The sequence below is a fragment of the Phalaenopsis equestris genome, unplaced genomic scaffold (assembly GCF_001263595.1).
Source record: "Phalaenopsis equestris unplaced genomic scaffold, ASM126359v1 Scaffold000002, whole genome shotgun sequence".
Taxonomy (NCBI): domain Eukaryota; kingdom Viridiplantae; phylum Streptophyta; class Magnoliopsida; order Asparagales; family Orchidaceae; genus Phalaenopsis; species Phalaenopsis equestris.
Window position 1 is genome coordinate 23,723,901 of NW_018164444.1, and position 16,210 is coordinate 23,740,110.

At 37.7% G+C, this 16,210-nt stretch overlaps 1 protein-coding gene across 3 annotated transcripts in view; it reads right to left on the minus strand.

The window, feature by feature from the left end:
* Positions 1 to 15,341, minus strand: part of LOC110032726 — a 56,753-nt gene extending 41,412 nt beyond the window's left edge. For all 3 annotated transcript variants that reach the window (XM_020736466.1, XM_020736472.1, XM_020736458.1), the window contains exon 1: positions 14,991 to 15,341. In XM_020736466.1, the coding sequence (XP_020592125.1) occupies positions 14,991 to 15,203 (213 nt within the window). In that variant the 5' untranslated portion in view covers positions 15,204 to 15,341. The remainder of the gene's footprint in view (positions 1 to 14,990) is intronic.
* Between the last annotated feature and the right edge of the window lie 869 nt (positions 15,342 to 16,210).

Below are 16,210 nucleotides of genomic sequence, written 5' to 3' on the forward strand. Positions count from 1 at the left end.
CTCGGAAAGGTCCTATAGGGAATCCCTTTTGGGTTTCCTCATGTTGGTTTCGTTCTTCTAAGTGCTAGAAGTTGATACCACACACGCGAAACTCCAGAAAGGGACGGAAGCGGGTCGAACTAAAACAAGGCGGGTCCCACTTCTAAGGTTCTAAGATAGTCGCAGGAAGACCCCTAAGGCTAGATCCTAACTCCTACGAGGAATACTAGACCTCACGAAAAATTGAGGTCAACAACCATGCAAACATACCACTTTCGTATGAATATTGTAGCGACTGAGACAACAATGTAAGGTGTTGTAATGAAATGAAGTGTGCGTGCATGCTTAGGTGATCCAATACCACCAATATCATCGTAAACCCCTTTGTTCATGGCAACCCCTCTATAAAATACACCATAACTTTTTCCCAAACCTTCACAGGTAACGATAAGCGCTGCAATAACCTTTCTGATGACATAGTCAAATCCTTAGTAGAATGGTTGTTGCCCCCTCAATGCGTATTATGGATGAATTTTTTAATCCTATAGCAATCTGGCATTATCTTCTTCAGCCCTTCAACCTGCTCGCTCTCCTGCCTCAGGTTTTCCCAATCTAGGACAAGGGGTACTGATAAAGTTGTTAGTTGTGGCTCCTCCAACTTCCTCGATAGTGCATCCGACACTTTATTCTTCAATTCTAGTCGATACTGAATCTCAAAATCATATGCGAGTAACTTGAATAGCCATCTTTGATGCTCCTCTGCTCCAACAAATAATTCAAGCTCCTCTGATCTATTCCTACTATAAAGTGTTGTTTAAGCTGATAGGATTGTCGCTTCTGGATGGCCAAAACAATAGCCATCAACTCCTGCTCATACACTGACTTGAGCCTCGCCCTTGCCATGAGTACTAGCTGAAATATGCAATGGATCATGGGTCCTACATGAGAACGACTCCCAATACATACCCTGATGCATTTGTCTCTACCACAAATGATCTACTGAAGTCACTAAATGCTAATGTTGAAATGTTGTTCATGACTCTCTTCAGATATTTGAAGGCTTGAGTTGCTGCTTTCCCCCACTTGAAATTAGCTTCCTTCAGTTTATTTATTAGTGGTCATGCTATCGTGTCATACTCTCTCATGAATTTTCGGTAAAACTCGATGAGGCCTAGAACCTCTCAATCCTTCAAGCCCTTCGTGAAAGGCCAGCCCAACATAGCCGTAATCTTGGACTGATCCGTTGTTGCCCCTGCCTTGGCCACCACATGCCCTAGGTACTCCACCTGTGACTGCACAAAGGAAAATTTCTTCATGTTGGCACACAGCTGGTGATCTCTCAAAGTCTCTAAGATTGTCCCCCGATGTCTCATATGATCCGCTTAGGCAGGACTACTGATCAAAATATCGTCAAATAATATCATGACGAATTTCCGGAGGTAAGTTTAAACCTTGCTTATGAGAGACTGAAAAGTGGTTGGAGCGTTGATAAGGCCAAACATCATCACCAAAAACTCATAATATACTTCGTGAGACTTGAACATCGTCTTATGCACATCAGTTGGATTCATCCTGATCTGAAGATATCCTGACTGGATTCATTCTGATCTGATAATATCTCGACTTTAGATTGATTATTGTAGAACACTGCTCTATAAAGCTCATCTAACAACTCATCAATCACTGAAATTGAAAACTTGTCCAGAAAATTTCCATGCTCGAGGTCATAAAGTCCACACAGAATCTCCAACTACCATGTTATATCTTCACCAAGAGAATTGAACTGAAAAAGAGGCTCACATTGGCCTTGATGATTCCTGCTTCGAACATCTTGTGAATCAATTTCTCTATCTCATCCTTCGAAAAACTGCTAAAAAAGTTGTTGAAAAACCTCAGGGATTTCGATTGACTTGGGTGTCTGGATCTTCTGTATACTCTGCGACTCCACCAAATCGCCCAACCCAGCTTCCCATATCATCTTAACCATGGTTTCTAGTGAAACCAAGGTTTTGCAAAGGCTAGCATCCCCTCTCTCCATCACCTTCCACCATTTCACCCGAATTTCCATAGTCAGGGATTTCCAATCCACCATCTTCTCCTCATTCGTTTGTAACCATTTCATCCTAGAATTAAATCAATACTTCTGAAATCCAAGGAAAAGAAGTCATCTGCCACCTATAGGCCATGTAGTGACGACACTAATCCCTTACAAATTCCTTGGCTTTTCTCTACCTTTCATGTTCTCATCATGACCACAAAGCTTCTCGTATCTACCAACTTCAACCCTAGTTGTTCCACGACCCGATTGGAGATGAAATTGTGAGTGGCCCCACTATCCACCAACACCATTATCAGTTCCTCCCCGATTTGTACCATTACCTTCACGATGTGATTTGGAGTAAATTTCACCATTGATTTAAGAGACACCTCCACTACATCCAATTGTAAGGGCTACTCCAATGTTTTTTTCTTCGACTCCTCACTATCTACCTCTTCCCCCTCACAAACTAAAAGGACCTGGAGCGTGCGCTCCTTGCACGATGGCCTGAGGCATTCTTCTTATCACAATGAAAATATAATTTGTTTGCTCTCTTGACATGCACTTCTATCTCTGAAAGGCGCTTGAACTTGACCTTGAGAAGGGCCCCCGTATTCCTCTCCTTTGACGCCTTCTTTTGAAATGACTTTGTCTAGGTCATCAATGTCATGATCGTCAAGTTACTCTGATAGAATCCTCCAATGGTGCGCTTTTGTTGGTTTTATTTATTTTTTTCTTGTCATCCACCATCTGGGCAAGCTCTATTGTCTCCCTCAATCCCCACAATATCAATAGTCAGTGTGGTTCATATGTCGGGTTTTTAGCCCTTCATGAAATTCCCCTCCAGTCCTACTTCAGAATTGCCCTTAGTCATCCCGACAATAGCTCGAATTTCTCTCTATACTCCATGATAGTCTCCTCCTAAGTCACGACATAGAATTGTTCATATAGGTCTCTTTCTCGAATGGCTTGAAAATATTCTAACAAGCAATCCTTAAATTCCTCCCACGATGGATGGAGCATCTCGTCTCCTTCCGCTAAAACCATGTTAGAGATTTTCCCTCCAAATATAACCTATCACCATAAGCTTCTCCTCCCCATTAAACCCATTCATCACAAGATATCGCTCTATCTGATACACTAACCCATGTGTGTCTCACTCGAAGATTAGCATTTTCAACTTCCTAACCCTAGCATCATCAACCCAACTTTCTCTCTCATTGGTGTTTCCCCACATATATGTAGGATGAAACTCCCTCATTTGATCATAGTCATATCCCATTCTAATTTCTCTCATTCCTTCTTTGTGCTCCTCTGAACGCTTTGCCCTCCAAATTTTGGCCCCACCCCCTCCATAAAAAATCTCCAATCCACCCCCTGTCAAATTCTTGAGGGGAAATTCTTGATGGTGGGTTCTTTCCTCCTCATGTTCCTCTTGTTCAATCCTTTTCCCTTTTGATTTGGCCAGGGATGCTCTTATCGAACCTTGGTTAGGGTTCACAAATTGAACCATCGGCGAGGTCTTGGGTTGCACTTCAATTAACCTTCTTATCATCTCCTCCAAGCTACCGAATCGATTTTTCATGGAAGACAATCTATCATCCATGAAGAAAAAACTTTCATCTATGACGGAGAACCTTTCCTCCATCCCGAACTTGACTTGTCATACTTTTCCTTCCAATCCTCTTCCAACACATCCACTTTCTTTGTTGTCATCTCTCTAAGATCTTATTCTAATACCAATTTGATACAAACCAGAGCCAAAATCAATGAGCAACTTGTAATAAATATGTGAGAAACTCGAGATGAGGTTAATTTGATTAATATCAAAGCAAACAAACAAGACACGATGGATGATCTATAATTTGAGAGGTAGATCATCTCTCCATAAACCCTAGACGCCACTAGGAGCACAAAGACAGAAGAAAAATTACAGTAATTCCAAACATAAAATAAACCCTAGCAAATAGCCTTAAAAGATACACCTCAAAGCCATGCAAACTTCCTCTAAAAACCCACCTTAATTCCCCTCCTCTTTTATGTGATTAATGGTCGTATGGGCCGCACCTGAAAGTTGGTATCGTCCTCAGCAGCTCCTATGGCTTCCGCTCCTCTAGGTTGGGTCGGCTGGTCTATCTAGATCTGGCCGGCCCAAACTAGTCTTCCCTAGACTGACTGGTTTGCAGGAGCCGACGTATCAAGTTCCTGTCAAAAGCCAATTATTTAACTTCTTGAAAGGATCCTAGTATTTATTTCCACTGAAGATACATTAAAAAGAAAGATGAATAGTAAAAATAAATTTGTTTTAACACTTGGAAGTATTTCATTATCAACAAGATCTTTAGACCAAATATTAAGTGTTGTGTGAGCATTATAAAGTCACATTTTTTAACTAGTCCCCTTGAGTTTTGCATTAGGTGAAAAACCAATTCTTCGCAAAAAACTTTAATCAACTTCTATCAATGTTACCTAGGGTCTATCCCATTTTCATTCCAATCCTATAATGCTAATTTTATCTACCCATCTCATCCATGCATTTTCTACCTTTTTCGTACATTTCCAAATCTCTCTATCGACTTTGAACTATCTTTCCCCCAATAAATATCCCTCATACCATACTTCTAGTATAATATTTATGAACTTATCCTTCCTAGTTTTAGCTCTAAAAATCCTGGCCCAACTCTATCTAAAATTCGTGTTGATATCCATGTTGATTTTTAAAATTGGATTTTAAATAAGATACTACTTAGAGATTTCTCCCTCTTATGAGAACTTTAAAATTTGGTTTGAGATTTCATGCAGGCACAAGCTACAATTACTTACCCCTCTCAATCACTAGCAAGCATCTTCGATTGTGGATATATTATAGACTAAAAATATTTTTCTTAAAATTTAGCAATTTAAATTAGGAAAGAAAATGTATCATTAAATGCTTAAAGTGGATGATAGAGAAAATTATGATAAACCCAATTAAGAACAAAAGATTTCATTGTCTTGAGTTGTCATAAACCACGATATACTTAGCCATCAGAGATAAACAGCCGAACATAGCCAAAGGATCCGTGAGGAAAGCTTGCCAAAGTGCCCAATATTAAGCTGACTATAGGGGGCTTCATGTCATATTAAGTATGTCTTGTATCTCAAAAGTCAGAAACTATACCTCTCAATAAAAAAGTATAAAGCAACACATCTAGTATGAAGTTCACACCACTTTAATAATGCATTTTATCAACTTTCTCAAACAATAACCTATCTACTTATCAAAACATCTACGATAATGTCATCCAGATTGCGGTGTGATAAATTATTTTGAGGTTATGTGGATCCTCATTTGGCAAATTTGTAAGTGTTTTATTTCTTGATTTGACAAAGCGAACGGGCATTTATGGTGTTATTATATATTCTTTCCAAATGTTCTTCCTTTTTTTTTTTTTTTTTTTGAAGAATGAATACTGCCTGAGTCACAGTCACCCTTGATGTAGCTTGAGAAAACAGTAATGCTTTTGAAATCAGATAAGCACCTTCTACAAAAAATCGTATCGTTGGTTGTACTCTTTCTGATTCTTTCAATTTGTTTCTACTACGGCACTTAGCATTCAAATTTACTACTACCTTAGGAATCATCATTGTCGGAAGAAATTTTATTCATTTTTGGAAGAGTTATCTGAGTGTTATGAAGGAAGCCACCACTCATGAGCAAAAGACCAAAAAGAAAATTGTTGAAATACTCGCTAGCAGAGGAACGCCTAACAACAAAAAATTTTGTTGCAGTTATCTCTGCCGATATATTTTTTGTAACTGAACTGGTCTTTTAAGTACAAAACAATGCAAATATCTTTGCTCAGTAACCTTCCGACATGCCCAAGGTGAACATGAGAGTTACAAGCCATTGCTTAAATTCTCTCTTCAAGAAATCTCATGATAAAGGACAAAAAATGGTACTTAAATAAATCAAAGCTGTTATCAAGGAGAAAGTTGACAAGATCCTTAAACATGGATTCATTCAGAAGTGCAATATTCCAAATGAGTGTCTTATGTAGTCACGGAGAAGAAAGTGAAACGATAATGACGAATGTACATAGATTTCAAGAAACTTAATGATGAGCCATACCTCTCCCAGACATCAACTCAGTTGTTGTGTTCTCGGCTTTAAACTCTCAAGATGATTTTTCAAGTTACCATCAAAGCAAGGAGATCCTAAAGATGAAGTGAAATTAGGATTCATTACTGATGAAGAAACCTTCTGTTGTAAGGTGATGTCTTTTGACTTGAAGAATACAGGAGCAACTTTCCAATGGTGAGCAGAACAATGTATTCAAAACTCAAAAATAAAAAAAATAAAAAATTGAAATTTATACAAATTACATTTTGTGACCATGAATAATTCTGCCCATCTCTCAAAACTCACTATGTATTTTCCTCTCGTGGATAGTATAATATGAAGCTAAACACTGCCAAGTGTCTTTCTAGAGCTCCGTCTGGCAAGTTCCACCAAACTAACAAAATTAAGGCAAATTTGAAACTAAATTACCAAAGTCAATTCGAGATGTGAGAAGCTAACAAGCAAATTTACCAACCTCAGTTGCTTCTACTATCGTAAAAGAAAGAAAAATGATCCTTTATTTAATGTTTATTGAAAGTAGAGCCAATTTGTCTAGGATGACCGCAATGAAACATCTTACTAAAAATTAAAAGCTGATATGAACACTGCTAATCCACGGTAGCACAACAACAAAGGTCTGTCCTTATACCTTGGACTAAATGCCACTGCAGTAATCTCAATTCTAGTACAAGAAAGAGTACGGAAGCAATAGCTTCTCTGTAACTTTAGCAAGGTTCTCAATGGTGCAGAGTTAGATTATAAAACTTTAAATAAGCTTGCTCTCACACTTTTATCTACATTAGTGAGGCTGCAGTCATACTTCCAATCCACAAATTCTAGTTGTGGTGAACTTTTCTCTTAATTAAGTCCTACATAAATAAAAACAGCAAGTAACATAATAGAGGCAAAAAGGTGAACTTATTACTAATCTACTTTTGGAGTTGTAATGATTCTATAAAAAGGGAGCTAATAAGAAGATCAAGAGATAGCAACTCATAGGGCATCAAGAAGCATTATAATGACTATCACTCGAGAAAAGTATCAATTGCTACAAAGGCCAAGAGATAGCAACTCATAGGGCATCAAGAAGCATTTATAATGACTATCACATTCACATCAAATAGAGGACTATAGCAAACGATTAGAAGAATGTGTACCACCTCAGATAAATCTAGGCTGACTAGACGTCATTTGTTAGCTATTACAGATCAACCCACAATGGAATCGCCTACTCGAGGAACTTGGGTCAAATTCATCATTAAGAGTTACTACATGCCAACAAAACATCTAGAACAATAGATATGACTATAAAAAATTACATTTCATGGGTTGGTGGATGCAACATCCTTCGGGTTTATCATTGAATGAATCAACTAAAAATTTTATTTGCATAATGAATAATAGTCATTTGTAAATGCAAATGAATTGAAGTGGGAAAAGCATGACCCAAAAGGCTCTCAAAACATTAATCCAACCCAATTAGAGTTCAATGAAATTAAAAAAAAAGGTTTAAGCACTATACATGTTTAAAATAACCAAGAAGTCCTATACTATCAAGATGGGACCTTAATTCATGTTAAATGAGTCCAATAAAAAAATATACATGATTTTCATCATAAACAATAAGGATGCCAAAAATTGAAGTTCAATTCTAGTCTAGAATAAATCAAAATTAGCTCCCTAAATGATCGAAGGTAAAACTTGTGGCCTCAAGTCAAATCCAACTCTACAAAACAAATCACACATGGAGGATTTAATCACAAAAAAGAGAAAAAGTTCTACCAACTCCAAATAAAATAGAATTCGTTAACTTGGATTACACAAATTCCTCTCTCTCCAACATGTCCAAATTAAGATATTGATTTCAAAGCATATTTGCTTAAATATTTTCAAGTGAATGTGGTGAACATTTAAATAAGGACTTTCTTTTCCTAAAAACTTATCAAAATATATAGGATTATCTTATCTATCATATTTTTTTAGCTAAATTCTATGAAATTTTTTATTTCTTTATTATGGAATCAGATCATTGTAAATTTAATTTGTAATTAGATTTTGAAATTAATTTAAAACAATTAATTCATTTGAAATTATTCAATCTCATTACATTCGCTCTCCTCTCCTTACAATGCCCTTCAATCACTTTTCACTTTAATGGTATTTCAACGCCTACTATAATAGTAAAGTTAGAACCGTCAGCCTCCCTTTCTCCCTCTCCTATTTTGTTGCTAAATTGGATTAAAACAAATAATTCGGTACTTTTGCACCTAAAACTAGTGATTAGATCCTTATATAGAAGGAATCAAGATATTATTATTGTTTGCTTACTGAATTAGCATAAAAACACAAGCTTCGCATTTAAGTTAAAATCTAAGTAAAATAAGAGAGAATAGAAAGTAAAGCGTAGAAGAAAAGCTAAAGAAGGATTGAATGCAAGAAAATTTAATTAGAAATATGACGACTGATTCATCATCACCCCAATTCCTAAAATAATCTCATTATCAATCTGTGAAGGTAACCACATTTGATGCCATAGAAAACTCTATCATTATTACACCCTTGAAAATTAGAAAAATCCTAGCAATTAGGTAATATTTGGCACCATCATTCTCCAGACAATTTAATGCCATAATATAAATATTTTATAGTGTCTAGTTAATTCAAGATCATATGTTTTTCTAGAACACTACTCAATATTCAGAATCAACTTAGCATCATAAAACAGTCGTAGTATAGCATCAAATTAACTCAAAAATAATGTGGAAGAGATAAGGTTTTTCTAAGGTTTTTCAAAAGGCTTAGACGGATCTAGAGTTTTTTTATGACATCAAAGAAAATTACCTTCATGGATGACGATAAGAAAATCAAGAAGAAAAACTTATCATAATATTGATCGCATAAATTCCTTTTTTTCATTCATTCAATCCACATATTGTACTTGGCTCTACTAGCAATGCATCCAATCTACGAATGCTAACTAGAGTATCTGATATGTCCAATCCAAATTATACTAGCCATATATGTTGTGGTAGATGAGACATTGATAGTAGTAGCCACTCTTCGTGATGAAATTGGCTCATGATCCTTAATTAGCTACCCCATGAAGGATTTGGCCATACTAGCCTACCAATGTGGCTTGGACAACCCAAATAGGAGCTAAGGTGGTACAATTTTTTTAGCAACGTATTGTATCTCTCCATTTAGCATGAATGCTCTTTATGGACTTCCATCATTCTCAAGTGGTAGTCATTGTAGACACTCCATAATGCCTCATGAGCTTTTTTGGCTCAATTCGCTCGGACATTGGCTCTTTCTTTAATAGATTATAATATATCACTTATGTATCCCCTCTTAGCAATTTTACACTTATTGAGCTACCTAGTTGTCGTTACAGTGATTTTTGCAGACTCATCATTTCATCTTTAAATTAGCCAACCTCATTTTCACCATCAGATCATCTTTGACCTCTTGGATACACTGATAGCCCCTTATGACTTGCTATTGTGATGGTTTCTTATGTTCTTCTTAGATAGTTGCATTATGGCTATCTAAGTATTCACTCTCCTTATGGGCTATGGCATTACTTAGAGAATTTATTCTCATGTGGATTTGTTAAATTTTCTCTATATCAAGAGCATATGAACAAGTATCTTCTTTATTTTAGTTTGATTCTCATCTTCACTTGGATTACATGTGTTATAAAATCTTATGGGTAGAACAATTTTTGGTGCTAACCTCATCAAGAATCAATCTAAAACCACAATACAGTCCTATAATAAAATCAACTTAAATCGGGAATAATAAAATAAAATGTTGATAAAGCAATAAGATTCTTCTAGAGTTTTTTCACCATCTAGAGTATCTTATGTCATAAAAGCCAATAACTTTCCCAAATGATAATAAAATAATGCACGATAAAAACTACCATGAAATTGATCATCACAAACTCAAAATTAGTTTTCTTATTTATTCCCCTAATTTTTCCTCTATACATTACCTAATGTTTTATGATGTTCCACAAAGCTGTTACCAAAAATTAGTGAAAAAATTCATTGTTTGACAATATTGAAATGGATAAACAACAACAATAAATGTTGTTTCCTTCTTTAAATTTAGCTAATTATAGCTACAGATACAAGGCTGATGACTACTCTATTTTTGCCAAATCTTAAAAAAACGGAGAAAGAAGGAAGAAAGAAAATTGGGAACTTTCAATCTCCTATTACACACGGAGTTGAGAAACCAAAAGAAGAGCTGCCCAATGTGAATTCAAACAAGATGAAAGAAAAAAAATAAATAAATAAAGCAAGTGACAAGTAAATTGTATTGTATTCAACTGATTTCAATATCTAATTACAGGTTATAATTATGTTGATCTAATTCCCTAATAAAGAAACAAAAATATTATATTAAAAAAACAGATATAGCCTGAAAATAAAAAAGATAGCATAAATCCTAACAACCAAGATATGTTATTTGATAAAAAAAAGATTCCTAACTCGTATTTATAAAAATCAAAGCAGATATTCCTTGAAAGTATTATTTTATTTACTCACGTGCCAAGTAGATAGAGATAATGACACAAGGAGTTTCCTCCAAAAGCTGAACTGGATTGGCCCAAACCGGTTCAGTTAATAAAGGGGGGCTAAACCGACCCCCTTCTTCCTTTTTTCATTAGGCAAGAAATTTCCCCCTTTCTATTTTCATTTTCCACCTATCTATCTCCTATTTATATATTCTTTGTTGTCCAGATTTTTAGTTTTATGTTATTTCTGATTTCAAATTTATGAGGACAGTCGTCGGCGTCCTGTTTTCCCTCATAGGTTGTATCTGATGGAAATACTGGAGCTCCAACGGAAACCCTTCTCCCTGGTGGTGATTACCTTCCCCACCCCCCACCCCCCAACTTCTATCGTCATCCTCCCAATCACCTCATCGTTGTTATCTTTCCTCCTAGCCCTATCTTGACAGCAAATTTTTCCCTCTCAGCCACAGTCACGACCCCAGTTATCTCCCCTCCCATAATTCCCCCATCCCGTCAGCACTGCCAGCAGCACACCCATCCAGTGGTTCCCTGCAGCCGCTCTACCCACCTCCACATCAACCCTGTCTTCATCCCTTACGGCTGCCATCCAGGTCAGTTCCCTAGCCAACCTACGGCCCAACTTCCCCTACAAACCCTTCCCATGACCATCTTTTGTACGCCACCAATCCAGTAACTCACCACACCGCGACTATTGTCAGTCCTCCACAGCCCCTATACCTGCTAAAATCCCCCACCCCAGATAGTCCCAAACTTCACCAACTACCCATGTTGCTGTCGTAAGTGCCCCGCCAGCCCTCACACCGTTGTTCTGTCGGCACCACCAGCTCTCGTCTTCACTCTAAGTTGTCTTTTGAGTTTATGGGTCATTAATTTTCTGTTTGACAAGTCATGTTGTAATCTTTTCAGCAATAATATTATTATGCGCCTTTTATTTGTAATTTGGATTTCTCCTCTGGTACCATTTAGTATCAGAGCTAGCACAGCCCTAATCCTATCTTAGGGATAACTAGCATCCACCTTACCCCCAACCGAAATATTTTATTTCCTACCCTGAACCACCCATTCCAAAACCAAAACCTAAATTCTCTTTGCTGACTTTCAAAGTCAGCAATCCCAAATCAAATTTTATAAACGTTCAATTAGTCTCAGGCACCATCTTTTACCTCCCAACTCTAAACTTTATCCATGCCACTAATGAGATACATGCTCGAACCTACTCAGGAGGAGATATGGCGAAAGATCCACCGACTTTGGCAGTGGATTACGAACATTGAAAATGAAATCCAATGGGAGGCTACCGTGTTCTGAAAGGTCAAAGGGGGGGACAAGAAGATATGAAGATGAAGCGCGAAACACAACGCCAGTTCCTACTAAATTACTACGGCAAAAAGTTGTAGACTCTAGCTTCCGATGTGGAGAGACCACAGCACCAAGCGACCCCTTGACTGCTATCTAGTGAAACCAATTCGTAAGTCTATCACGGTCAGAAAAATGTGGCCAGTGCCACGGATTTGAACATGTGGAGGCAGAATGCACAACCAGGAGAGTGATCTACTTCACCGAAGCGGCGTCATCGAGCAGAAACTAAAGACGATAAGGACATAAACAAAGAGTACCAGCTTTTAGTTGAAAAAATGAACGGTGACCAGAAAGAAGACGAAGTCTTCCAAAAGGATTCTCCAATTGCAGCTCGCGAAGAAGAGATACCGCCAATTCCAATTGACCTCGAGATAAAGATCCATTTGAGGTAACAGTAGCGATTCTGGAAGGTAGTGACCTCAATGTAATGAGTGTTCAAGCAGAGTCTGAAACTATGGTACCTCGAGATATTGTTTCATAGGCATTGAGAGGAACAACAATAGGACTGACCTTGGCGGTTCAAAAGGGGCATGAGTTTGAGGAGTCAACCACAAATACAGGACCACCACAGAAAGAGGATTGTAGATATTTCAATGTACAGACCTTTCCTAAGTTACCCCTACGGTGGGAGGTCCAGTATACCAGAAGTGGAGTCATTTTGTGTTATGTCGTGAATATCACGTTGAGTTATTCAAATGTTATTTCTTGTTCCATATGGTACCCCTCGTTACATGTCCAAACAGGAGAGATGAACCCCAGCTTTTGTAATAGGGCCAAGGAGTTTGATGGGGAAAAAAATTCTACAATGGAACTCAGGTCCTATCTGTGAGGGAGAGGTCTCTCCTGAGGGGGTGTCAGTGAGAGTGGTGCAGCTTACCACAGATTCATCCCAGAATTTAGCTCTCCTCACATACTTATTACTCAACCAACCCATGCTAGTTACGAGAAATGGAAGGAGGAGATTTCAAATGTACGGGCTCAAGAGTTGCATTGTGGGAACTCACCTCTACATAGAACTCCCGCTCAGGATGTGTAAAAAGATGATGGTTACCTATTCTACTAGAATGTGTTATGGAATGACTGCACCGACATGATCAACCTACCAGAGGACTTGTCGTCATACCATGAGGATCCAGAAGCTTCGACAAATGAGGTCAAAGCTTCCCCAACCCCTACAAAATGACACGAGGGTTTCCTCCAAAAGCTGAACCGGTTTGGCCTAAACCGGTTCAGTTGAGAGAAGGGGCTTAACCGAACCCTGTCCTTCCTCTTTTCATTATGCAGGAAATCCCCCCTTTCTATTTCCATTCCTCGTCTATCTATCTCCTATTTATATGTGTGTTTGTTGTTTTAGTTTCAATTTTATGTTATTTCTAATTTCATATTTGTGAGGACAACCGTCGACGTCCTGTTTTCCCTCGTGGGTATCCGACAAAAAGGTCGATGCTCCAACAGTATCACTTATCCCCGGTGGTGATTACCTCCCCCCCCTCAATCACCATCCTCCCAGTCATCTCCTCACTATTATCTTTCCTCCCAACCCTATCTTGAAACAAATTATTCCCTCTCAGCCACAGTCCCAACCCCAATTACCTCCCTTTCTGTAACTCCCCCATCCCATCAGCACTACTAGCAACGCACCCATCCAGTGCTTCCCTGCAGTCGCTCTACCCACCTCCACATCACCCCTATCTTCCTCCATCACGCCTGTCGTCCAGATCGGTTCCCTAGCCAACCTACAGCTCACTTTCCCCTACCAGCCCCTCCCATTAGCCATCTCCTATACGCCACCAATCCAATAATCCTCCTACCCACCACACTACCACTATTGTCAATCCTCCACAATACCTATACCTACCAGAATCCCCCACCCCGAACAGCCCCAAACCTCCCCAACTACCCATGTTTTCTATCGTAAGTGCCACGCCAGCCCTCGCACTATTGTTATGCCAGCACCACCACCTCTCGTCTTCACCCTAGGGTGTCTTTTGAGTTTATGAGTCATTTAATTCTATTTGATTGGTCCTGTTGTAATCTTTCCAGCAACAATATTATTATTCACATTTTGTTTGTGGATTGGGTTTCTCCTCGGGTATCGGATAAGTTTATGGAATTCAAATTGGCAGACTATTTGATATTTTTTAGAGTTGGTTAAAACATTCTTCTCTCTCTATCTTGTGGCCAAATCCTCATATATGTGCTGATTTGTGTAGTTGGTTTTGGAATATTCAAAACTTCGTTGAATGGTAGAGACAAATCCTACTTGTATTGAAATGTGGAGCTAGTTCGACTCATTCAAAATCTAAAATAAGCTCTGATTTTAGAGCACCATACTACTTTGGATTAAAATCATTCTTAACCTTCTCATTTTGAATACATTAGAATGAATTGAAGTCTCATATTTAGACCATAGATTTCCTTGCTTATTTTAAGCTTATATGGAGCCCATCACCATGATTTGATATGACTAAATTAAAGCATTCAATCTCAACTGGCCTAAATTACAGTACTGAGAGCCTCCCAGATCAATTCATCAGCACAAAATTCATCTGCGCACAGGCTCTGTTCATGCATATATCAGAGGGCAGACAACAAAAGTTTTCTTTAGGGCTTGGCCACGAGCCAATAGAATACTTTAACCAAGCTTCCGACACCTGAAACATCAACGGACGCGAATCAGGCAGCCCATTTGAAATGATATCAACCTGGTTTTCCAATTCAAAGAATATAAGAAGGCAACAAAATTCAGGCTTGCCAGAAAAAAAAACACACATAAATCAACCCTAAATTTAAAATTCTCACTTGTACGAAGGTACTTCATCAGATTTTCAGACCAAGAAACCAGCATAATACAAGAAGAATAATAAAACTGTAGCAGCAAACAACAGGGATCAAATCTAAAACTTCTCTAATTCCACACACAGACTTCAAATTGCACCAATATAGGAGAACGATAGAACAATTACAAGGTCGTCGATGTCCATAACGGTGAGGACGCGCAAGAAGGTGTTGGAATGGAAGTCAGAGACCACGATCTCTAGCTGAGAAGAATCTAAAGGGTGGGCATAAAATAGAAAGGTGCGGCGATATACACCTCCGAAGACCTCTCCCTGCTCCAGCTCCACCGTTGGCTCCCCAAATATGGGCTCAAACCGATCGAATCCCTTCGTCTCGGCCATACTCTTGGTTTTGAGATTTTCTGCTTTTATCTGTATCGCTCTTGCTATAGTATTTTTTTCGGAGTGGACAATCTTGCAATCTCCTTCGCTGCTCAACACTGCGCCAAGACTCCACTTGCACTAGTGACGATGACTACTTATTTTTATGATCACTAGTATATCGCTGCTCAACACTGCGCCAAGACTCCACTTGCACTGGTGACGATGACTACTTATTTTATTAGTTTCTTTTATTAGTTTTTTGTCCTTAAATATCTCTCTTGTTGAAATTGCATCAATTTACTATGATTTTTTCAACCCATTTACATGATTATATTTATATATGCTGCAATTTAAAAGAGTATAGAGGTTTGTACAAATAAGATTTAAACAAGGTTCAAACATTCAAAATCTCATTTTATTGATAGTCAAATGTAGTTCGAAGAAGTAATATGAGATTTGAGTCATATTCTAGGTCTCTTGAGCTTTCTTATAGGTGTAGTATGCGAACAAGGCTCAAACAATGTATGAAATTTGTAGTAAGACTTCATACATTATTCAATCTTTCTTAAATCCGACTTTCACGGCTAGTGCTAAAATTTTAAGTTCAGAATTGATGTTCAAAATTTATACAACTAAAGTTTGAACACTAAATATTGGGCTTCAAACTTGTTGATTTTTTAAACTAAAGTTCCCTTTCAATCCCTTTCCAATTATAAATGAAGACTATCTCGGCTATAATGGATAATGAATTCATTTTAGCCAAAATAATAAATAAAATGATATAATTAATCTTTTATTTATTAGAAGGGTTATAGATGACCTCATTTGGACTTCAACTAATATTTTGTGTTAGTCATTATGTTATTTGATGTAATTAAATTTGATGTTAGAGGTTGAACTTTGAGTTTGCAATGTTCTCTCAAGTAACTATATTGCGTGTAATGTTAAAATTGGTTTTATTTAATTTAATTTTTGAAGTAATATAGTTAAATATAATTAATTCTTATAGCAGTATAATTAAGTTC